Genomic DNA, 23683 nt, shown 5'->3' on the forward strand with positions numbered 1-23683 from the left:
GTTAACTGGCTTTAACCTGATTCCAACTCTCCCTTGCATTTAAATCTGGTTGCAGATGGCTGTCTTTCTTTTCTAGTTACTAGTTTAATTGTCATTAACCTCTTGTTTTATACCTATACTTATTTTGTTGTATTGTAATATCATTAGAACAGAACAAAATGCATCCTGTGTAATTTACAGCTATTGAGGGAAGCGTTATTTAAGTATCTAGTGTGTGTGGTCTGCAGCCCTTGTTACTGAAAGGTTATGTCTTCACTGCAGGGCTCTAATCTGGGAGTTGCTCCTAACCAACACCGGCCATCCACACACCTCTCACCTGGACTTAAGGGTCCTTTAAGCTCAGGCTAGCCGGCATGGCTGAGGTATAGGCTTAGGCCGGGGTTTCACTATATTCTGGGCTGGAAACTCACCTACTTTGCAATGAGGATGCAAAGTAATCAAGCCTGAATTCTGGTTGTCCTCCAAAGCCTTGCACAATTCCAGCTAGACATAGTTTATTGCCTTGTACCGCTCTAGCACAGTGGGGTGCATCACCAAGGGTAGGCAAGCATGCGGTGAAGATATACCCATAGTGATGTACTTAGGTTCATTAACTTCTGGCTTGGCTGGAGCCATTCAGTTGATTGCCCTTACCTGATGGATTTTCCATTCATGCATATTGACCAAGATCTTTCAGGGAGCAAGGTGGGGCTGATCTGTTTCCCGTTTGCAAAAGGGCAGCACTTCTGTGAATCTGCAATGCGAGTCTATTTGGCTTCTTTGTTTTAACTCCTTGTCATGTATCAAAAGTGAGCAGAAGTACTCGGCCCCATGGGGGAGTAAAAAAGAATTGTGGTTCAGAACACGACCTGCCCACCGGGGAGCACGAAATGACTGTACTTCTCTCACTGTGTATCAAGGTCCAGGGAAGTACTAATCTGCTTGCTTTGCTGCAGGATGTCCTGTATGGGCTTGGACCTAGACACCTTTAATCATTTAAACATGAGAATACCTGAGTTTTTGCCTTCTTTGGAAGTTGACATGCTTCCTGTCCCCTCTCTTTCCCCTCCTCCACTGAAAGCTTTCTGTAGGGCCAGAGACAGCCTTATCCAGGTTTTGTACAACACTAAGCTCACAGCGCTAAATAAGGATGAGATCATAAAAACAAGAGTTGTTTTAAAAAAAAAAAAAGTCCAAAGAAAGTCACGTCCCCTGGCCCAAGAATAGCCTCACAAACACTGGCTGTTAGAAGGAAGGAGACTATGGCCAAAGAGGTGAATGTGGTAATGGATATGGCAAGCTGGGGGCTCCAGCTCCCTTCAGCCCACTACCCACTGTGCATCCCCTTCCTCCTGGCCAGGCGAGGGGAAAAGTCCTGAACCAGGAATGGCTGGGCTCTCTTTGGAAGACCTTACAGCGAGGTGCAGGCCTGTGTGGGACTTGCTGGGGAGTAGCAGGGGCTGGGCAGGGAGCCAGTGCAGAGGGGCCCCAGTGAGAGACGATAACTGAGTCTGGGAAGCGCTTGAACAGAGACTGGACTGGGGAGGGCACCCCAGACATTATCCCTGGAGAGTCCTGACTCTCGATTGCACTGCCCCAGGGATCCAGATACGAACGGCTGCTGTTCACTTTGGACTGTAATTGTGTAAGCCTTAGAACTTAGGTTATTTGCAACCTTTCCCTTTCCTGCCAGCTGTAGTAAAATACCCCTTCCCTTAGCCGTGTGTGTCTGAGTGGTTATTGGGTCTACAAGGTGTAGCTGCTGAAGCAACTACAGTGCTTGCCTGAGTGGCGGTCCACATGACACCCTACTGGCATCCTACAAGTTTGGTGTCCTCTGGCACTGAGCAGCCACCATAATTATGAAATTCAGTCAGCGTGTCTCGCTTTTTGTTTGTCTTGTAAAAGCAGCGTGTGAAGAGCAGCAGCATTTGCCGGCTTTTCATGAACATGCCGCTCTTAACTCCAAACTCTCTTTTAAAAAAGGCTCTTTTTAAGTCTACACAAGTTCTGTCTCGAAAAACCCATGCTTTCCAAATGAGGATTTCAGCGCCCTAGTACCCTACTGTGCATGGCGAGAGGGGTTTTCAAATCTTTCTTTAATGAACTGATTGTGCGGAAGGGGGCAGCTTTGATTGGATGTCCGTTAGGCTGGAACCCAATGGAACCAGAAAACACTGTGTGAAAGCTGTCCGTGTTATCCTGCTGCAGGCACCATCCAGTGAGAGGGACACATGCATTTTCAGCTTGTCTTTTCTGCCCCTTATTAAGTTTCTAGTTGCATTGTGACTATTTTAGTTGCAGTTTAGGGTGTGTGTGTTAGTTTCAGTGTGGAGCCATACAATTGCTTTAAATCTTCAGATTTTGCAGACCATAGATTTCCTTTGAGCTAGCCATTAGTAAAATCCATATCATTTCGGAGACTCAGAACACCACGTGAGCCTGAGTCAGAGGCTGTGATCAGAGAGCTATGCTGTTCTGAGCGCCGTTTTGTTTTCCTTTTAGGCTAGGCCAGTGGCACAAGGAAATTGTGGCAGCCTTGTGGTTAAGCTATATATTGCTGTCGACTGACAGAGTGTAGGGAGTGCGTAAGTGAGCCTGCACTCTGGTCACTTGGAGGCTGATTAGCGCCCAGGAGAAGCTGATGGGGGGTAATGATCCAGTGAGGCTGGTGGGCTGGGTGGGATAATAACGCAGTTGGCCCATCAGCTCAGACCTAATAAAAGAGGCGCAGGAAGGAAGTGCAAGGAGGAGAGGGGAGAGAGAGCGGGAGGAATAGGGCTAGCTGGGGCTCAGAGTAGGGAAACCTCTGTTCTCTGCCAGTCCTGCCGAGAGGGCCTCAACCTCAGCAAACACTGTAAACGGGTGGGAGCACAGGGGCCTGGGGTGCTATTGGGGAAGGGACTTGAATAAAGCTTCGCAGAGAGCACACCCTGGAGGACACTGTGCAGCTTCTGCGGGGAAGCGGATGGGAAGCGGGCCCCTGTGACAGCGACCTCCAGCTTTGACCCAATTTTTAGTTCCACTGTTTCCCATGCATTCATGGTAATTATTTGATTTAACAAAATATATCAGATGTCTGCTACTTGACCCTTGGGAACTGGCACAGGAGGGAACAGCTGGAGCTGCTGTTCTTCAGTAGCGTGTCTACACTCCTTCGACTTCTGCTGTTTGCGTAAAGCTTGTTCCCCTTGTGGGCTGTCATCTTTTCTGTTCCAGTTGATTTCGTGGGCTCATTCTTTACCCAGGTGACTTTCCACTTGAGCCTATGTGTTGGGAGGGATAAAAAGAGCTAAAGGTTGTAAGTTATTCAGTCGCAAATCTTCAGCGGTTACTCCTTCCTTTATAAAACGGAGACTCTTCCAAAGCTTGATTATCTTCCTGAAATCATTTTCTAGTCCAACATAAGAAAAATGAGCTTGGAGACTGGATCTGAGCCAAACTGACTAAATCAAGTTCAGTTCTGGTTAGAATTGAGTCACTTTTAGTGTGCAATAAATGGCTGTGCTGTTGGCCTGGTTATAGGTGTCGTTTCAGAGGTTGTATGGAATGTTTATAATATTGGTGTTACCATCTGTGGGCTGTGCTTTAAATGTCCACAGCGCTTGGCAAACATGACAAGGAACTTTAGGTGTAAGGACTGATTGATTATTTTCCCGTTGTGTATGGAACCAGTAACTGCCAGAGTTCAAGTTTAAAATCTATGAAAACCGTCTCTCTCTCTCATTCCTCCCCCGTTTACTGTGCTGCTTCTCTTTTCAGTCTACCCGTTCATTCACCCATTCCTTCTTCCCCCCTCGTTCACACTCACTTCCCTATTGTTTCACATCAAGGTAAGCTACAGCAGAGCAACATGTAGGGGACTGCATTAGTGCAAAATACCCCACTGCAGGCAAGTCTTTCCACTCCCTATCCCACATCAGCTCTCCATCCCTTTCTCTGTGCACGCGTGTGCATGAGGGAGAAAGATGAGAGAGGGGAGGATGGGATAAGAGGATCTCTGGGCCCCTTTTTCCCCTGTTACTGTTCCCAGTGAGTGCCCCCGGGAGGGGAATCTGAGCCTCTGCTGCTCTTAACACAAGTCCACGTTAAGCTCCTAGAGCAGTGGTTCCCAAACTGTGGTACGTGTACCACTGGTGGTGTGCAGGCCACCTTCTAATGGTATGCGTCCACTTGCTGCTGGGGGGCTGGCCAGGAGCCGCTCCAGCACCAGCCCTGCCCCCAAGCAGTGTGGTGGCCACTCCCCTCTCCCGGCCTCACCCCCTCCCGTCGCCCCTACAGGTGGTGGTAGTACAGGTGGTGGCATTTTATGTTGGTGGTACGCAACATGGTAGAGTTTGGGAACTGCTGTCCTAGAGCCTTTGTAGACTGCAGCACTGGTTCCTCCCTTGCACATTTCCGGGGCACTGACTCTGTCTGCTACCCCTTCTCAGAAATAGGGCTCCTCAGCCCATCTACTTTAGAACCCCAGGCTCAGCACTGCCCGGGGTACCCCAGCTCTTCTTTGAGTGATGTCCCTCTGGGTGCTCCACTTCAAATGTCATTGTGTCCCACATCCTTGATCGAAGATCTTTTAGCAGTACTTGTCCGGGTTGCACATGTACAGCTCCCATCTCATGTGTGTCTTCTGGCACGCGCATGACTCAACCCCCTCAGTTCCTTCTCAGTCATAGAATCATAGAGTTGGAAGGGACCTCAGGAGGTCATCTAGTCCAACCCCCTGCTCAAAGCAGAACTAACCTCAGCTAAATCATCCCAGCCAGGTCTTTGTCACACCACAGCTTAAAACCCTCTAAAGATGGAGATTCCACCACCTCCCTAGGTAACCCATTCCAGTGCTTCATCACCCTCCTAGTGAAAAACTTTTTCCTAATATCCAACCTAGACCTTTCCCACTGCAACTTGAGACCATTGCTCCTTGTTCTGTCATCTACTAGCATTGAGAACAGCCTAGCTCCATCCTCCCCAGGTAGTTGAAGGCTGCTATCAAATCTCCCCCCATTCTTCTCTTCTGCAGACTAACCAAGCCCAGTTCCCTCAGCCTCTCCTCATAAGTCCTTTGCTCCAGCTGCCTAATCATTTTTGTTGCCCTCCGCTGGACTCTCTCCAACTTGTCCACATCCTTTTTGTAGTGGGGGACCCAAAACTGGACACAATACTCCAAATATGGCCTCACCCATGCTGAATAGAGGGGAATAATCACTTCCCTCGATCTGCTGGCAACGCTCCTACTAATGCAGCCCAATATGCCATTAGCCTTCTTGGCAACCAGGGCACACTGCTGATTCATATCCAGCGTCTTATCCACTGTAACCCCCAGGTCCTTTTCTGCAGAACTGCTGCTTAGCCACTCGGCCCCCAGTCTGTAGCTGTGCATGGGATTCTTCCATCCTAAGTGCAGGACTCTGCACTTGTCCTTGTTGAACCTCGTCAGATTTCTTTTGGCCCAATCCTCCAATTTTGACAAAGGGGTAATAGAAATCCATCAATTTGGGGTACACTATCCCATTTATATCTATCCCTCCCACCCACAACCTTTCCCTGTCCCTCTTCATGGACCCAACTCACGTGCAAGTACTGCACCAAGAAATAGATCATCTCATGCAAATAGGTGTAATAGAACATGTACCTCCACAACACAGAGGGGGAAAGGGTTTTATTCCCCTTACTTCGTAGTACAGAAAAAGAACGGAGGATAGAGACCCATTCTAGACCTACGAAATCTAAACAAATTCGTGAGGCGACAAAAGTTCAAGATGGCCACACTATCTACCATAATACCAGCACTGCAACAAGGGGACTGGTTCTCAGCCCTCGATCTCCAAGATGCTTATATTCATATTACAACCCATCCCGCTCACAGATGCTTCCTAAGATTCATTGTGTCCGGCTACGACTACCAATACAAGGTGCTGCCATTTGTCCTTTCCACAGCACCGAGGTTTTCTCCAAAGTGTTCGCAGTTGTCACGGCACATCTAAGGAGACAGGAAATTACAATTTTCCCATATCTAGATGACTGTTTAATAAAAGCAACCAGTAAAACCCTAGCAAGACAAACCACTGTCCAAACTATAACACTATTCTGACTACTAGGACTCAAGATAAACAACAAAAAGTCAACTTTGAACCCAACACAACAACTGGAGTTCATAGGAGCAGATATGAATGCAGTAACAGCCAGGGCATCATTACCGAGACCTAGATACAAAGCTGTCACAGACCTAATATTAGCAAAGGTCAGCCCAACAATAACTGCGTGAGTCGCTCTACAACTTCTGGGACATATGGCAGCCACGACGTTTGTGATCCAACATGCCAGATTGCAAATGCAAGCTCTCCAGGCATGGCTCACTTCGCTCTACAGACCAAACAGGCACAGATTCAACAAACTTTCACAGTGCCGAAAAAATCAAAGATTCCCTATTGTGATGGACCCATGAAAACAACATGATGTCCGGAATTCAGTTTTCACAACCTCAATCATCACTTATGATTACGACAGATGCGTCTCTCCTAAGCTGGGGAACACATTTGCACAATCATACAATACAAGGCAGGTGGTCAAAACCCGAAACCAGCCTACGCATAAATGTGTTAGAATTTAGGGTAGTCCGCAATGCATGTCGGCATTTTCTACCGTTACTAAGAAATAAATCAATAAGAATGATGACAGACAATATAGCATGCATGTTTTATATCAGTTGCCAAGGGGGAGCCAGGCCCCGTTCACTATGCAGCGAATCAATAAGGCTATGGAATTGGTGCAAGCAGCACGACACCAAATATACCTGGAAAATAGAATATTACTGCGGACAGCATCAGCAGACACTTTGCACAGAATCACGAGTGGCAGATGAACAGCAAAGTCCTACACATCTTTTGCCACTGGGGTCATCCAATGATCGACCTATTTGCCACAAAACAAACTCGCAAGCGTCACCTATTCTGCTTGAGAGCAGGACTGGGAGCAGGCTCAATAGGCGATGTATTCCTGCTCAACCAGACCCAAGGGTTACTGTACGCTCCCTATGATGCCCAAAACCATCCACAAGATCAAGCTCAACAAAGCGACAGTCATGATAAAACAACAAGAGTCCTGTAGCACCTTAAAGACTAACGAATTCCTGCGGGCATAAGCTTTCGTGGGCGACAACCCACTTCCAGAAGGCACACCAACGTTGCCGCAAGACAGGAGCTGCGCATGTGCGACCCGGACAAGTACTGCTAAAAGATCTTCGATCAAGGACGTGGGACGCGACAACAACTGAAGTGGTGCACCCAACGGGACACGCATCTCAAAGAACATCAGTAACTGCACCAGGTGAGTAACCATTTCTTACTCAAACACTTTGCCAGAACCACACCCGAAGGCTGGAGTTTACAGTGCAGATCTCTCAGGGGACACATACTTTGCAACGCCTTTGTGCTCTTTTATACTTGACCCTGTAAAGCGCGGGAGAGTACGGATCATGCAAAACAATGAACATCTGAAACCACAAATGTCCCTCGCTTTCTAGCTCACCCTTCTCTTGTGATCCCTTAGGGAGCCACGTGTGTCCTGGAAGGCAGTTAGGCAGGGTGTCCCTTCCTCAGGCAGGATGTTCGCTGCTAGCTGGGCTTTTTCCGTCATGGAGCCCCTTTCCAGCTTCTGGGATCTTGCTCTCTCCTGGCCTGTGCTTCCTCTTCCTGTCTCGCCTTTGTTCCTATGTTTCTCTTAATTCTTAAACCCCTCCTGTTTTGCTCACCTGGCCTCTCTCGTTCTCCTCTTGATAACTTTCCACTGGTCCTACCTTTCCCCCTCCCTTCAGAGGGAATCTCCTAAGGATGCAGCTGCTTTTTTGCATAACCATTGTGAGGTTTAATTACTGTCATTAATCTTAAGTATTTTGCTTTGTATCCTCTGGGACTATCTGTTACAGGCCTTGTCAGCAATGGTGGACCCACATATGTATAGGCACTTATAATACAGCAGTCTTTCATCTCACAGCTTCACAGTGCCAATCGGAATTAATAAACTGTTCAGATATAGCCCTGATTCATCACTCACCCCCGTTCAGTCAGTGACACTGGGCATGACCAGGAAGAACGCCAGGGCCAAGTGGAGGAAAGTGCTGTCGGCAGTAACTGGTGTTTAGCTGGGTGCAGGGTGCTCCAGCAGCGTGCCTGTGCCATCAGCTACAATCCCAGCCTACAAAACTTAGTGTCCTTGGGAATTGGGGAGGTAGGTAGTTTTGCTATTCCCGTTTTACAAATGGAGGAACTGACAGAGTAAGTGAGTCATACAAGATCAGAGAGTGAGTCAGCAGAGCCAGCAAAATTGCAGCCACGCAGTTCCCAAACTAAAACGTAGATGGCAGGAGTCGGTGGGTGAAATTCTCTGGCCCATGTTATGCAGAAGGTCAGACTAATTCATCATAAATCATTCTGGCCTAAAAATCTATTAATCTTCTGCTCTGACCATTAGCCCATGCAGCTGTAAACCCTGGGGTAGAAATGTTTGTCATTAGCGTTCTGTCGTAAGGGTAACCAGCTATCAGAAGTATATTATTGAGAGGCATTGTTTATCAAACAGTTGCATGGGTGTAATGACCCGGGTTACACAGAATTCTTATTAATGAGTAATGTTTCAATTTAAAGCAATCTATTGCTATGGCTTTATCCTTTGTTTTTAAACTTGCGTCATATCTAGGAGATGGGAGAGAGAGATTCTGAATTATAATATTCTAAGACCTTTATTTCTGACAAAAATGCATTGCAAACCGCTTTAGGTAAATAAAGCCACCTTCCCATTCCAGGTGCCATACGTGTGCAGTGTCTCCTTGGAAGCAATAGTGCATTAAACAGCTAGGTGCAAAAAATAAAATTCCTCTTGTGTAATTTTTGAAGATCTGCCCTATCAGCTGGTGGTAATCGGATACTGGAGTTGATTTGTGCCATACCCGCTCTCAATAGCTGTCCTGTCCAAGTTGCATCTTTTCTCGTCAGTAGCTAACGTTCTAGCATGGTTCTGTGGGAGTCCAGAGCTGCTGCAGGTGCTATGTTTTGGATGAGATATAAAACAGGTCCTGGTCACACATGCTCATAGCACATTTTGTAAGACTAGTAACATTAGCCTGTGTCCTTGTCAAACTCCAGTTTGGATAATCCCATTTCTGCCAGCCTACATTCCTCCCACAAGTTTCCTTTTAGTATGGTATTCACTGCTTGTTGTAAACCAGTCTTCCAAACTTGTCATGCAGATATCCAGCCCACGCACAAAATCTGCTAATGATATTTTACTCACCCATCCAAAAAAAGTTCTAGTTTAGGGTGGATGGGTGAATTGAATTTTGCAAGGCTGCCCTTAAACTGTGCTGCTGTGCATGTTAAACAGCTGCTTCATTTCAACCTAGAGGTGGCAGCATTTCACTGGTGGGCAAAGTGCTCCTTCGTTACAAGTAGGTACATTGGTTTTTGTTGAGTGCTTTGGGATCTCTTTGGATTAAAGGCACTGTATCAAATTAAGGTCATAAAGTGGCTGGGATTTTGAAGAGTCAATGTAACAGTGGTCTTTTTCCACTGGTAAATTTTACAACCAAGAGCTGCACTGTAAATGAGTCATATATTTTAGATGGACTTTCCTTCTTTAAAAGAAGGAATGCCTGAGATACTTAAAGGTTGTATAGCAGCTTTTGCTGTAGGATTTCTGTTAGCACTTATCTGTACATTGCTTTCATACCCACAGTTTTACATGAGAACAGCATCTCTGTGTAAACAATCAAGGAACAGCAATGTAAATTTGGAACAGGTGCTAATCCTCTGAGAGTCTAAGAACACAGCACATAGCGCAGGAAATAGGAAAGACTCGTTAGAGGGTTTGGGTTATACAGAATACATGTGCTGTATGTCCTTGAGTTAAGAAGAAGATTGAGTGTGGAATGTGATGCATACTTAGACCATTTCATGGTTTTTTATAAAAGGGGTGACGTGATGGTGGGGGAATAACGCACCCTAACCACCCATGAGCACAGGATGCACATAGATCACATGTCAATTAGTTCAAAGGTCAGAGGCCAGATTAATCATCGCAGGTGTGAGTGCCTTTTCCTTGGGACAGTACTCAGCTTATTGTTAGAATGACTTCCGGTCCTTGGGCTTCATCAAGGGTATTGCTGCTTTCCATCCACAGCTGTGCAAAGTTACGGGGAATGAGGCCGCACCATTCCTCGTGCTCAGCTGGTTTATTTGGGAGGTGCTGGGGTTACTGTGGCACTATCCCATGCTTAGGAGAGAGACTTTTGGCTTTGAACATTCCGGGTGTGTCCTGTCGATGTATGGTTTTGACCCCAGGCTGGCATTACGTCACTGTCAGTGGGAGTGCAAGGCTGGTTTGAACCTTAAGCTCTTTGTGGTCATCTCTCTTCATTAGTTTACAGTTCAGACAAGTGTCCCTTTTTTTCTTCAAACAAGGGGAGTTTCCACTGTCAGTGGTAGATTTCCCTGAGGGAGGAAATCCTGGGGGAGAGAGGTTATCAGGAAGGGGGAAAAAGGCTTGGTGCTCCGTTTTCAAAGCAGGGTGAGGGGAAATGCACGCACGAACAAATGCTGTTAGTGCTGCTTAGTTTTGAGTGGCGTGTGAGGAACTGCATGCGCAGACTTTTCTGACTGCTCATGGGGTTTTTGTGCAGACACATCCAAACACAGGATTTTATAGAGCCATCTGCCACTGAGCATTAATTTGACAAATGACATGACTTTTTTCATTCACTGCAAGCTTCTTCTTTTCATGCCTGATCTTCCCCTGACTTCATAGCTTCACCATTGTAGATTTCCCTCCAGTGAGTCCCTCAGACCTCCTCGTTAGGGCTTGATCCTTCAAACACTTACTACCACACAAGGCGCTTACTACTGTGAGCAGCCCCGTTGACTTCAGTGGAAGTACGCAGGGCAGTAAGCACTGTAGGCCTGATCCTGCATCGTTGAATTCAGTGGGAGTTTTGTTGTTTTATTTCAGTGAGCACAGGATCAGTAGCATTTGCTGGACTAAACGCTTACTCAGTAGCTTGGTGTGATTCATAGTAGGTTTTGTGTGTGACATTACTAGCACAGTAAAGAATTCAAACAGTGGACATTATAATCACTGCCCATATCCGCCCAGAGAAACGTCTGGCAACCTTTTTAACAAACAAACCGGCATTAATTCTTTAACGCTTACCCAACTGCAACCAGCTCCTCCAAGCAAATACTGTGTGACTTTGATGATATAATTAAAGACCTACTGCCTTATCTTTTTAGTCCAATAAACCTGGGTGTATCAGTGATCAAGACATGGGTTATTCAGTATTTCTTTCCCTCTCTATCAGCTGGTCCTTGTGACTGACCCTTTTTTCGTACTCTTGTAAAGATTATAACAGGATGTCGTCCTGGCTTTTGATCTTAGTTACCACATGCTTGTTTGAACTGGCGATGGAGTTTGCTGCTCTGTGAATCAATTAGATTTGCCTCTTTTTACTTTCACCTGGAAATAATCTGGGTTTAAACACCAGTAAATTAAAATGAATTTCTTCCTAAGTGGCCTGTTATGATAGAGTACTATTATCAGTCCAGTTTAGTGTGGCTGTCCTCCCCACAGGCTTACAGTGCTTAGACCAGAGCTTCATCTGCTTGACATTTGAAGCTGTGATTATAATATAATCTATGGGTCTGTTCTGTTGCAAATCACTTGGGTGGTCTCTGGAGCCCAGAGACCTCCCTGCGTCAGCCAGCCTAGGGTTCCAGTATTGTCAATTTGTGCCAAACTGTACACTAGCCTGGAGACTTCCCGTCAGTCTGTCTTGTTGACGGAGTAAAAAGTTGATGGAGCTGGGAGCAGAATATCGTTTTGCTTCTGGCTGTACAGCATGTCGGGCTGTAATTTTGTAATCATGATACTTGGACTTAAATATATCTGTGTCAAAATGTTGCACATACCCGGGGCAGGTAAGTACTATTGTCTGCATCTCGCAGGTGGGGAAACGGACACCCGGAGGCTGTTACTGACCCTGGCCACACATGAAACTAGTGACAAAGCCAGTACTAACTGAGGACTTCCTGCTTTCCACTCTTCTGTTTGACCCATGGAACCGGGTCGGCTGCCTCCTGAGCACCCTCTCGTGGCCAGAGGTCACTCTGCAGCACCCTGCCTCTGTTTCCCTCTCTTCAGGGCCTCTTAAGAATGGCCCATAGGCTTCTCTCTGGGTTAAAACTACACCTGCCTAGGGCTAGTTTCATAACAGAACCAGTTCAAACCATCCTCAGGGTCCCAATTTAGAGTCCATCCCCACAACACAAACTCAAACTCGGCTCCTGCATCGTCTTCAACAGCCAGAGATGCTCTTCTTCCCTGTCTCTTCTCACAACCCACCCTCCCAGCTCTGGAATCTAGGCCCAAACCCAGTCTGGGTTCCCCCCGGAGCCTCCTGCTCGCCAGGCTCTGGCCTCCAAACTCCCCTGATGTCAGCGTGTTCCCTGCAGAAGCCTTTTTCTTGCTGCTGTTTCTTGAGCTTCCCTCCTTTTCCTTGCAGCTTCCCGCTGCTTTTTTTAGGGAAATCACCTGATGTCTCCCGGATGTGGCTCCATAATAATGAGGGTGACTGGCCCTAGCCTTCCAACCCTTAGGGCAAAACCCCCTGATAGTATTACTAGACCGTATGTAACCCATGCAGCTTCCACTCTTCATCTTTGTACTTCAGGAGGGTTGCCATGCCATGTGCATTCAGGAAGGGAAAACCCTGACGCTTGGAATTGTCTCACTTTGTTTTCCTTTCTTTCTCCCTGCTTTGTTTTCTTTCCTTCTGTTGCTCAGCTAGCTGTCTTTTCCCTCTTCTTTTCTCACTCATCGGTTGCCTCCTTCCGACACTTCTCTTGTTTTTTCTCTTTTCTGCTTGCTCCATTTTCTTCTTCTGTCACCTTTATGTTTTCTCTGGGGGGGAAAAATGGTCTTGGCTTTTTAAAACCTTGTTGTAGTGATAGAGGCCATCAGAATTCTCCATCATACATAGAAATGAGGAAACCTTTCCCAGGATGCTGGGCAGGAGGGAGCCCTTTGGCTTCCGAATGCAAGACCTCAAAACTCTTTTAAAGCTAGTGGATTCCTTGGCCTCTTTGCATTGAGAACATTGCTATTAGGGCTTCCTTACACAGCTACAACTGGACCATTGATAAGATCAGGACTGGAGATTACTAGGTGAGCCCATGATTTTGTTAGTGAGGTGTCCCCTTCAAGTTCATGTATCAGTTAGATTAGAGTAACACAATGGTTCTCATCTTGTGGTCCGTGGACCGCTGAGGGTCCGCAGACTATATCTAAGATTCTATTTTCGAGTGATTGCTCATATCCATTCCAATATAGGTGAGTGCGTGCCCCGTGCACTGGTTCCCAGAACCTTTTTTGCCCCTAGCAAGTCCTGTAGGGTCGGCTCAGGTGCCCCCTGGAGTACCACACTCATGCTGCGATACATAGGGTGCAGCCGACCCTGCGGGCCCTCAGTTCCTTCTTTCCACCCATTGACGGTAGCTGGAACGTCTGCCCCTTGCTCTTCAGGAAGTAGCAATCCCCTTTTTTCTTGTAGTTGTTAAAGTTGTTGTTAGTTAAGTATAGTAATTAGTGAAAGTAGTTAGCATGGAGATAAGATAGTTGCCCTTTGGGGCTTAGGGTTGAGCCATGCCCGGCTCAACCGGTTTTAAGGCCTGTGCCATCTGTAGCAAGGCCTTTCCGGTCAGCGATCCCCACGACCGCTGCCTCCATTGCCTCGGGGAGCGGCATCGTAAGGACAAGTGCCCAAAGGTGTCCACACCTCCATTTGACATTTTTAAGGGGTCTGCAAATGAAAAAAGGCTGGGAACCATTGGTGTAACATATTTTAAAGTGTTACACTATTATTGTAAGATCTTTCCTTTACAAATAGGTTGTTAAGACAGTGTATCTTTAGTCCATAATAAATTTAGCTTGAGCTGAATGATGCATTTGAGCAATGCACCTAAATTAAACTAGAATTGGCCCACTTATATGCCTTGACGGTACATAAAAATGGTCAGACTAATAGTCCATCTAGCCCAGGATCCTGTCTTCTGACAGTGGCCAATGCCAGGTGCTTCAGAGGGAATGAACAGAATAGGTAATCACCAAGTGACCCATCCCGTCGGCCATTCCCAGCCTCTGGCAAACAGCAATCCCTGGCAATCCTGCCTAATAGCCATTGATGGGCCGATCCTCCATGAACTTATCTAGTTATTTTTGAATCCCGTTATAGTCTTGACCTTCACAACATCCTCTGGCAAGGAGTTCCACAGGTTGACTGCGTTGTGTGAAGAAATACTTCCTTTTGTTTGTTTTAAACCTGCTGCCTATTAATTTCATTTAGTGAACCCTAGTTCTTGTGTTATGAGAAGGAGTAAATAACACTTCCTTATTTACTTTCTCCACACCAGTCATGATTTTATAGACCTCTATCATATCCCCCCTTAGTCATCTCTTTTCCAAGATGAAAAGTCCCAGTCTTATTAATCTCTTCTCATATGGAAGCTTTTCCTTACCCCTGATCATTTTAGTTGCCCTTTTCTATATCTTTTCCAATTCCCATATATCTTTTTTGAGATGTGGCAATTAGATCTGCCCACAGTATTCAAGATGTGGGTGTACCATGGATTTATAAAAAGGCAATACGATATTTTGTCGTCTTATCTATCCCTTTCCTAATGATTTCCAGTATTCTGTTATCTTTTTTGACTGCTGCTTCCCAGTGAGTGGATGTTTTCTGAGAACTATCCACAATGACTTGAAGATCTTTCTTGACTGGTAACAGCTAATTTAGACCCCATCATTTTATATGTCTAGTTGGGATTATGTTTTCCAATGTGCATTACTTTGCATTTATCAACATTGAATTTCATCTGCCATTTTGTTGCCCAGTATCCCAATTTTGTGAGATCCCTTTGTAACTCTTCGAAGTCTGCTTTGGAATTCACTATCTTGAGTAGTTTTGTATCATCTGCAAATTGTCCTCACTGTTTACCCTTTTTTCCAGATCATTTATGAATATGTTGAACGGCACTGGTCAGAGTACAGACCCCTAGGGGACGCCACTGTTTACCTCTCTCCATTCTGAAAACTGGCCATTTATTTCTACTCTTTGTTTCCTATCTTTTAACCAGTTACTGATCCAGGAGAGGACCATCCCTCTTATCCCGTGGCCACTTACTTTTCTTAAGAGGCTTTGGTGAGGGACCTTGTCAAAGCCTTTCTGAAAATCTAAGTACACTATATCCACTGGATCACTTTTGTCGACATGCTTGTTGACCTCCTCAAAGAATTCTAGTAGATTGGTGAAGCATGATTTCCCTTTACAAAAACCATGTTGACTCTTCCCCAACAAATCATATTCATTTATAGGTCTGGTAATTCTGTTCTTTACTATAGTTTCAACCAATCTGCCTGGTACTGAAGTTAGGCTTACTGGCCTGTAATTGCTGGGATCACTTCTGGAACCTTTTTAAAAATTGTCATTGTGATCCATGGTCTGTTATTTCATCAGGGTGAAAACGGAACAAGGGTGTGGGAGGGTATACACTGGTAGGATGTGTTGGTTCAAACTTCATAATTGAATTCAGACATCAAAGGGGAAAGAGCTAAAAGTAAAGGCAGGTTCAGGTGTGGTTGGGAGTTTCTCTCCTTAATAACCCTGCTTGGTTTATGAGTCCAGTTAAAAATATCTCCCGCAACTTGATAGTGTTTTATTGTTACTGACTAGCCTTTGGCAGTCCCCCTTTTTTGCTCTGGGAAGTAGGAAAGATGATCAGACATCCATCTCCTTGTGCCAGAACATTTTTGAATGAGAGTAGTTTTGGATGGAGCGGAAAACAAAATTAATGTAAAATGTCAGAATCCTTTGGTGTAAGTTGCAGTACACGGCTTCACACCCTCTTTGAAGAGGAGGAGGATGTGCAGGGAGAAAGATTAAATGGGCCTCACTGCTGTAGAACAGTGGTTTTCAACTTGTAGTCTGCAGACCCCGGGAGGTCTACAGACTGTCTAAGATTTCGGAAGGGGTCTGCACCTTCATTTGAGAGTTTTTAGAGGTCCTCAAATGAAAAAAGGTTGAAAACCACTGCCCTAGAGGATGTGAACTGTCCTTTGTTCTTAACACAGGTTTGAATCGATAGAGAATACTGAGAGTTACTGAAAATACCAACGCTGCTACCGGTTATAGGTAGGACCTCAGCATTCACAGCTGCTTGGCTAGGTCCAGTTATGAGAGAGCGTTTGAATGGCCTTTTTGGTGCTACTGCATCAGATAACCAAGTGCTCTCTACTTGGGCTGTAACCTAGTCTGATGTTCCAGTAGGAAAGGTGAGCAGCCCCCTTCTCTCAAAGGCCCCCCCACAAGGTGCTGCTGGAAGAATCACAATAGTGTTCTTGCCTCCTTGAAGTGAGTTGTGTTCATTAGCAGAGCGTTCACGGCCACCCGTTAACGGGGGCCAGAGCTGTAATGTCCACAGGTTAGTCTTTAAATGTTGTACCCTGACATTACCTACTCTAATGTGTAGCACGCTGGGCCCATCGTTACCTTGGCTTTCTGCCCAGCAACGTGCAATCTCAGCTTACAAAGGAAATGTAGCAGGAGTAATGACTCGTTGGGGGAGGCGTTTTCCTGTGTTGTAGATCAGTGCAAAGCCGACAGGTGCAAGTTTATAGACAAATTCCAGTGATGGCAGCCATCACTGTTCACCTCTTCGTTAAGCCTGCAGTAGGTGGGCAGGCATACATTTGCCCCTTGTAAACTTTTACCATCCATTGGCTTCACAACAAGGCAGAGCTCTTAAAAATGGCTGTGCAATGTTGTGGGATGAGTCCTTTTCTTTTTGCTTTGTTCTTATGTTTTCTTTTTCCTTCCAGGCATCCTCGAATGCACATCAGGACAGGGCTGGTAGATGCCCATCTATACTGCCTGAAGAAGTACGTGGTGGACTTTCTTGTAGAAAATAGGTAAGGAATGGGGCAGAGGGAGGTGGGGAACGCCGGAGACTTAATGTGATCCGCAGCTGTCTATCTGCAGAGTTCTGTTAAACAAGTACCAGCAGCATCTTGCATCTGTTTTGACAATCAGACAACTCGTCCAAACACTTAGCGGTGTTTTACAAATCTGATTTCTAACTTGAGTCTTTGTCTTCAATCCTGCAACCACAAAATTCAAAAGCAGACACATTTGCCTCAGTTCTGATAATCTCACCATGTCCCTTGCTTCTACGACACAGCTGTAATTCCTGGGCTATTCATTTCTTCTAGGGTTTCCTCACTGAGTAGAGATGTGAATACATTTCATGCCTATTTCTTTTTCTCCAGTAGATGCTTTGTTTTGACCCTCAGTAATCACCTTTTCTCTCCCCCTCCCCACCCATTAACCCTGCAGGCGGGCTATCTCTGTAGCATCCTATGTTCTTAGTTTGTGGTGTTCCCATGTGGAAACTCTGAGACCACCCACCAAGGGTAAGAAAAACATCCATTTATGGAAGAGGAGAGTGATCCTGGCTGTAACATTTCATGAAACAGAAAGAAAAAAAAAATCAACGTGTTTACCTTAAAACAAGCACGGCTAGTAGTTCAGCCTGGGACAACTTTCACTTCCTAGATCTTCTGTGGCGTCTGTCGTGCCACTACAGATGCTGAATGTCCACTGAGTTCTCAAGTCTATTTTCCCCCTTTGAAGTGAGAGAGAGGCTAAAGGTCGTGACTAGAAGTTGAATTCATAGCCATATTTCTTAGCGAGAAACTGACAGGAGAGAGAACGTTGAGGAAGGAAGGAATTTCTAGTTGCCTTGATCACAAAGGAAGGCACAAATACAAGTTCTCATGATGCGTGCCCTCTCTTAGGTATTTGGTTGAGAGTTCCACATGTGGAAAGCTTGCTGGAGCAGGGCTGCGTGTGTGCGCCTTTTAAATGGAAAATCAGCAACAAATCCCTAGTGGACTTTCTCACCGCTGCTGAGTGTAGGCCTCCTCTATTGCTGTGTCTGGCACTTGAGGTCATTTGTATCAATCAGTTGAATTAATCGTAGGCATGGAAACAAATCTGCAAGATGGGAATTTGAGAGGCCACAGGTAGTGTGTGCGTGGAGCAGCCGACACTCCCAGGGCTCTGTTACGGTTAATTTTAGAAGGCAGATGACATTTGTGAAGTTGTGCTCAGGGGTCACACAGCAGCAGAGTGAAACATTGTTTCCATCTTTCTTTCCTAAGTGAACATATAGGGCCAAGTTTTCAGAAAGGCCTCGCTCCATTTAATTTTACAGGTGCAAATGATAATGTTCGATGTCTCCTGCGTTTCACTGCCTCATTCCCTACATTGTGCACTCCTTGTCTGTCTCTTGTCTTAAACATAGATTTTAAACTCTTTTGAGCAGGGGCCATCTCTGTTTTACGTTTGCACAGTGCCTCCCATAACTGGGTCCTGATCCCTGTGTGCTACTGCAGTACAAATACAAATTTCAGAGGTGCAGACATCAGCTTTTTTTTATTTACATCCACAAAATGCCTGTGCAAAATTAGGTACAGTTTTTGAAAATTTGGCTCGTAATATTATTAAGGCTTTATGCTACTTCCATTGAAGCCCGTTGGAGTTGACTTCAGCAAGAGCAGGATTGTGTCTTCTCTTTTGAAAATCCCAATGGCATCAATTTCTGTTCTCCACACCTATAACTGCTGCCTGTCCTCTTTAAAACAGCTCTTCATTTGTGCAGTTATCATCAGTTGTCTTTTATCTGTATGCTGAACATCCCCACGTCTCTTAAATTAGGTCCTATTTTCTAAGCCCTTTCAATTATAATTTTCTACTTTGGCTTCATGTATCCTACTGTTTAGTTAACATTTTCAAGGCTTGATAACAAAACTCAGTTTACCAACCACAGGTGGCTGCTAGTTTATCTTTATTCAGCTATATGTTTATTATTCAACCAATAACCAACTGTGAGAGAGCCAATCACAGTACAGTATTGCCATGCTTGGAAAATGGGATTCCTGCCACAGTGAATAATCCAGGTTTTCAGGCTTCCGGCACTGGTGGGCATTCTCAGCTTGTTTTTCTTTTCTGGGGGAAGGGAAGGACAGTGCATACCCAGGGATCCTCCCATGCTTCATAGCAGTATTCCAGGACTTTTGAAAGATCCTGTGGAATATTTTTGCCTCAAAAGTACTGACGTCTACATAATTGTTTCTTTTAAATACTTTGTTTTTCAGTCCAGAGAAAACTTTCATTAAGCTTTTGCTTCTCTGCAATTCCACACTGGGGCTGGAGAAGCTCAGATGCCTTGTTTAATTTTGAGTGTGGTTAAAACTAACAGCAGGGCCTGAAGTGAACAGTGAAGCTGTTGTACTGTGCCAGGAAGCACTGACACAGTGTACTTCCTTGGTATTACAATATTTACATTGTGTTAATATTTGAACCTGGGGATGTGATGGTAGGAATAACTTGTCTTTTTTCATTGTGGCAATATCAGTGTGGGATCTGCATTTTGTTTTCATTTTATTTTAACAAACAAATGCAGAAAACACCTTGCGTAACAGTCAAAACCCAGGGTTAACTGTGCTTCAGCACGTTGCAGTGGAGGATTATGATTAGAGCCCTGCAAATTTGTGGATATCTGCTTTATATCCGCGGATCATTTTTGCAAATTGTGAATTGGATGTGGATTCAAATTTTGTATCTGCACAGGGCTCTGATTTTGATTACTGGCAGGTTGAGGGATTGCATGGGGAGCAGTTGTGGTGGTGAGCACAGATTGCCTGTCATTCCAGATAGCGTAAAGGCCAGGTCTACACACACAATAGCACCAGTTTAATTAAAGATGTGAGTTTTAAACTGATTTAATTAACGTAACTTTGTGTGGAGAGGCACGTAAATCAATTTGAGTGTCTAAAGTTGGGTCACTTTAAATCAGTTTGTAATTGATTTAAAATAATCCGATATAATATGCTCTTAAATCGATTTAACTGTATCCCTATGAGGGGAGTTGCACTAATTTAACTGAACTGGTGTACACACTAAATGTAGGCAAGTGTCACGTTGCTGAGCATCCACTATAAAGGGGGGAAAACATCCTTTAACAAAAGCTTCAGACTTTGCAATTGGTCAAAGTACGATTGTTGTTTTGGATATGAGAGGGTCAGACCCCAGAGAAGCCATCCTGCAGTGCAAGAAGAGAAGAGCTGGTCCTGTGCTTCAGGAACAAGATAGGGAATCTACCACAGGCTTCTTCCTTCGTGACCATGGGCAAGTCATTTCACTTCTCTGTGCTCCAGTTTCCTCCTCTGCAGAGGGCTGCTGGGAGACTAAATTAATCAGTGTTTGTAAAGTGCTTTGGATTACCTACTTGAAGATGCTATGGGAGGATAGACTGTTATTAACCAGTCCATGTTATTAACCAGTCCATAACTCAGCCCACAGAGCTTCAGGCTAGATCAATGTGAATGTGTAACTGATGCTCCTGCTAGAAGTTCTGTTACGTTATAGCTCAGTCTGTTGGCAAAGCAAACAAGCGCTAGAGCTTCCAAAAAGCAATGCCTCCTAGAGCGTCTGAATGACAGGCGGTGAAAACTGCCGGTTTTGTGTCTGTTGCGTGCACATCGAGTACTGCAATACTTGTGCCCATGCAGAATCAGGATGTGTCACACCCTTACTATTGAAACCTGGGAGAGCTTTCTCAGAGTTTATTTCTTCATGCAAGGGAAACGATTTTTTTCACACAGAAAGAATGTATTTTTGGCGATTAAAATGATACCCGCGCCCCCATCTCTCAAACACTGTCCCATTCTGAATCCCAGCTGAACAGGTCTATGCGCATGTAACAGCCCCACCCTGCACAGAACACACACGTTACACTAATATGGTCCAAACTTACTGTTTCCCTGCGGGTGACATATAATGGAAACTTAAACAAGAAACAAGCTTGGTCTAAACTTTCTCCTGAGCTTGGCTGTTCCTAGGGATTTTCCCTACATGGCCCTTTGTTCCCTCTCCTAGTTGCCTCTGCCTCCGAGAGATTGGAGCTAATGGGACCCACTTGGTATTGGTGCCATGGTGATAGCTATGGCTAGCCGTACATCTCTGTGCAAGATCCCTAGAACCCGTTATCAGCATGACTCAGTAGAAGATCTAGCTTATCTATGCAGGGTCCTAAACATGGCACCTGTGAGAAGGTTTTTCCTTTTAAAATAGCCTCCTTTACCAGGATAAAGATAACTTGAGGGCTGATTGTTAGTGGTAGGAGCCCCTCTGAGTGGTGAGGGAGAAATGGAGCAGTGCTGACTGTGTGTTAATTACAGGAGCCATCCTGCCAGCATGGGGCTGGATGGCACAGGGTGAACACCTGCACCTCCTGGTGAAATGCACAGTATTGCTTCTCTTAAAAGGATCAGCACGCAGCCCAGGCCAGGAAGCTGTAGACAGCAGTAGAGACTGTAGCTAGCTGCGGGAAGGGTCACACCCACAGTTGGTGGGCCTCACGCCCTTGGGACTCTGCAGGCCTGGCCAGCACAGTAGCCAGTCCCCTTTTCTGCCACTCTCTCTCGCGCTAGGTTGGACTCCTGCCTTGCTGCTGTTTCCAGGGAAAATAGAAAAAGAGTCTTTATTGCTTTTCCCTTGTGTAGCAGAGGGAGGATCTGAACCTGTGCTCCTTGAATCGTGCATGCTGTATAGGCAGGTGTTCATAGGAATGCAGGACGTGCTCAAAGTTTGTTTGCTTCTAATCCCCAGGAAACTTCTAATGGAAAAACTGTGTCCTACGTGAAATAACGTAGTAGATTTTCACTTGTTCCTTTTCCAAAACATTTCCAAAGCTCTACCCTGGTAGAATTTCTGTTTGAAAGAAAAATACAGCAACTTTTTTGCTTTGCAGAGCTTATCACTGACACCCCAAATCTCCTTTTGTGAGTCTCTGCTGGAAAAGCGAAGAGCAGGTGTGTTTGGGTGTGACAGGTATGGATTTGCATGCAGCTATATGCAATGTGTGCTTATAATATCCATACTGTCTTGCCCACAGTCAGTTACAGGCACAAAGGATAGCATTTATGATAGATGTCTAACTACTTGATTGTCCCACAAATGAGGCCTAGTCATCTGAATGCTGTCATTTTCACCCACAATTGATGGCGGGCAGAAAATTAGAGGCTAGGTTGAGGCCTCTCTAAAAAAAAATATGGCCCTGCTTATAATTTCCCCCCAAAATCATTTTACTGTATATATAATATATGAAAAAATGTGGTTCCTTGCTAAGATCTCTTTTGTCAAACTTCATCCTGCTGCACATTTTCTCAGAGACGTTATAACCCCATAAAAACACATGGTCTTCTTTGAGTCCGGGTCCGTGTGGATTCCACTGGAGCGCATGCACCACCATGCATGCAAGCACGGCATCTTTTGTCTCCCAGAGTCTGTCTGGGCCGCACACATGCCCTGAGTCACCTCATACTCCCATAAGAGAGCTCAAAGAGCAGAGCGGCCCTGGGCCCTTTAGTTCCCGCTTACCACTCACAGCAATGACACGGAGCATGGACTGTATCTGACCTGGTTTTGACTTCAAACCTTACTTCTGTAAAGAAGCTTCTTCATTGATACCTTTTTATCACTTTATTTTAATTTTCTTTTTTCTTTGTGTGCCCTCCCCCCTGAAAAAGAGAGAGAAAGCAGTTAGAACAAATGGGAGATCTCCCTGTACAGTCGGGTGAGATACTTCGTGCCAATGGCTAGCTATGGTGAACTCCAAACCCTCAGGGTTTAAACCCTGTACTCACCGTAGAAGAAGCCAGCAGCTGCCTGTTCTGTCTCAGGGAAGCATATGTCCCCAGCAAGTCTGTTAACTGCTGCTCCTTTTTGTCTTGCGTGCGGAAGTCCTGAGATGTGACTCAAGCTACGCCTCTTGGAGCAGCATGTGAGGGTAGCATCAGCTTCAGGATCTTAGGTGTCCTCCAGGCAGGAACTTGGGATACCATCTTCAGCAAGCACCTTAGCTGCTGGGCACCAGACTCTCGCTTCCAGCAAGGAAACGAAGGTGCCAGAATCCCCGACACCAGCATCCCTGACACTGACTATGTTAACCTCTGCCCCAAGGCATCGGTACCACCACAGTGTAGAGACCGGCTCTGTCCCCTGAACGGGAAAGGTACCTCTGCGCCAGGCATAAACACAGCTCTAAATGAGCAATGCATCCACCCCACAGAGAGGACTCCAGGTCGAGGTAGAAGCCCTCAGCGTTGACAAAGGAGATCACCAAAACACCACATGAGAAATTGAGGCTGAGAGAGTCTGGCCCTATTATACCAACTTCCATGCTGGTGCCAGAACATTTCACAGCACCGAGATATGCTTTCAAGCCTCCCTCGCTGCTCCTCTTCGCCCTGGAACAGTCATCAGAACCAGCCCCACCACTATGGGCGGTGGAACCACACCCTTTGGTGCTGCTGTTACCAGAGAGCTACTTCTCTTCCCTATCGCTGGGACACTCCTTTTCTCCTGTCTCAAGTAGAGAGCCATCCCCTGAAAAACTAGGTCGATACCAGCAAGGGTACCTCGATATGTGGTACCATGTCCCGATGCAGGGCTGGCAATGGATGGGCCATCGTTGGTTGGGCCAGTACCAATATAACCTACCACCATGGTCATACTGGCTCTACTGGGGCACAGCCTCTCATAGGT

The 23683-nt window shown here is 45.7% G+C and overlaps 1 protein-coding gene across 3 annotated transcripts in view; it reads left to right on the forward strand.

Moving 5' to 3' along the window:
- The window catches only part of EIF2B3 (eukaryotic translation initiation factor 2B subunit gamma), a 136291-nt gene that overhangs the window by 60153 nt on the left and 52455 nt on the right, over positions 1 to 23683 (forward strand). For all 3 annotated transcript variants that reach the window (XM_067567803.1, XM_067567806.1, XM_067567804.1), the window contains one exon: positions 16894 to 16983. In XM_067567803.1, the coding sequence (XP_067423904.1) occupies positions 16894 to 16983 (90 nt within the window). The remainder of the gene's footprint in view (positions 1 to 16893; positions 16984 to 23683) is intronic.

Source organism: Emydura macquarii, unplaced genomic scaffold, assembly GCF_026122565.2.
Source record: "Emydura macquarii macquarii isolate MOO-44397 ecotype Brisbane River unplaced genomic scaffold, CSIRO-AGI_Emac_v2 contig_2805, whole genome shotgun sequence".
In the NCBI taxonomy this organism is placed as follows: Eukaryota; Metazoa; Chordata; order Testudines; family Chelidae; genus Emydura; species Emydura macquarii.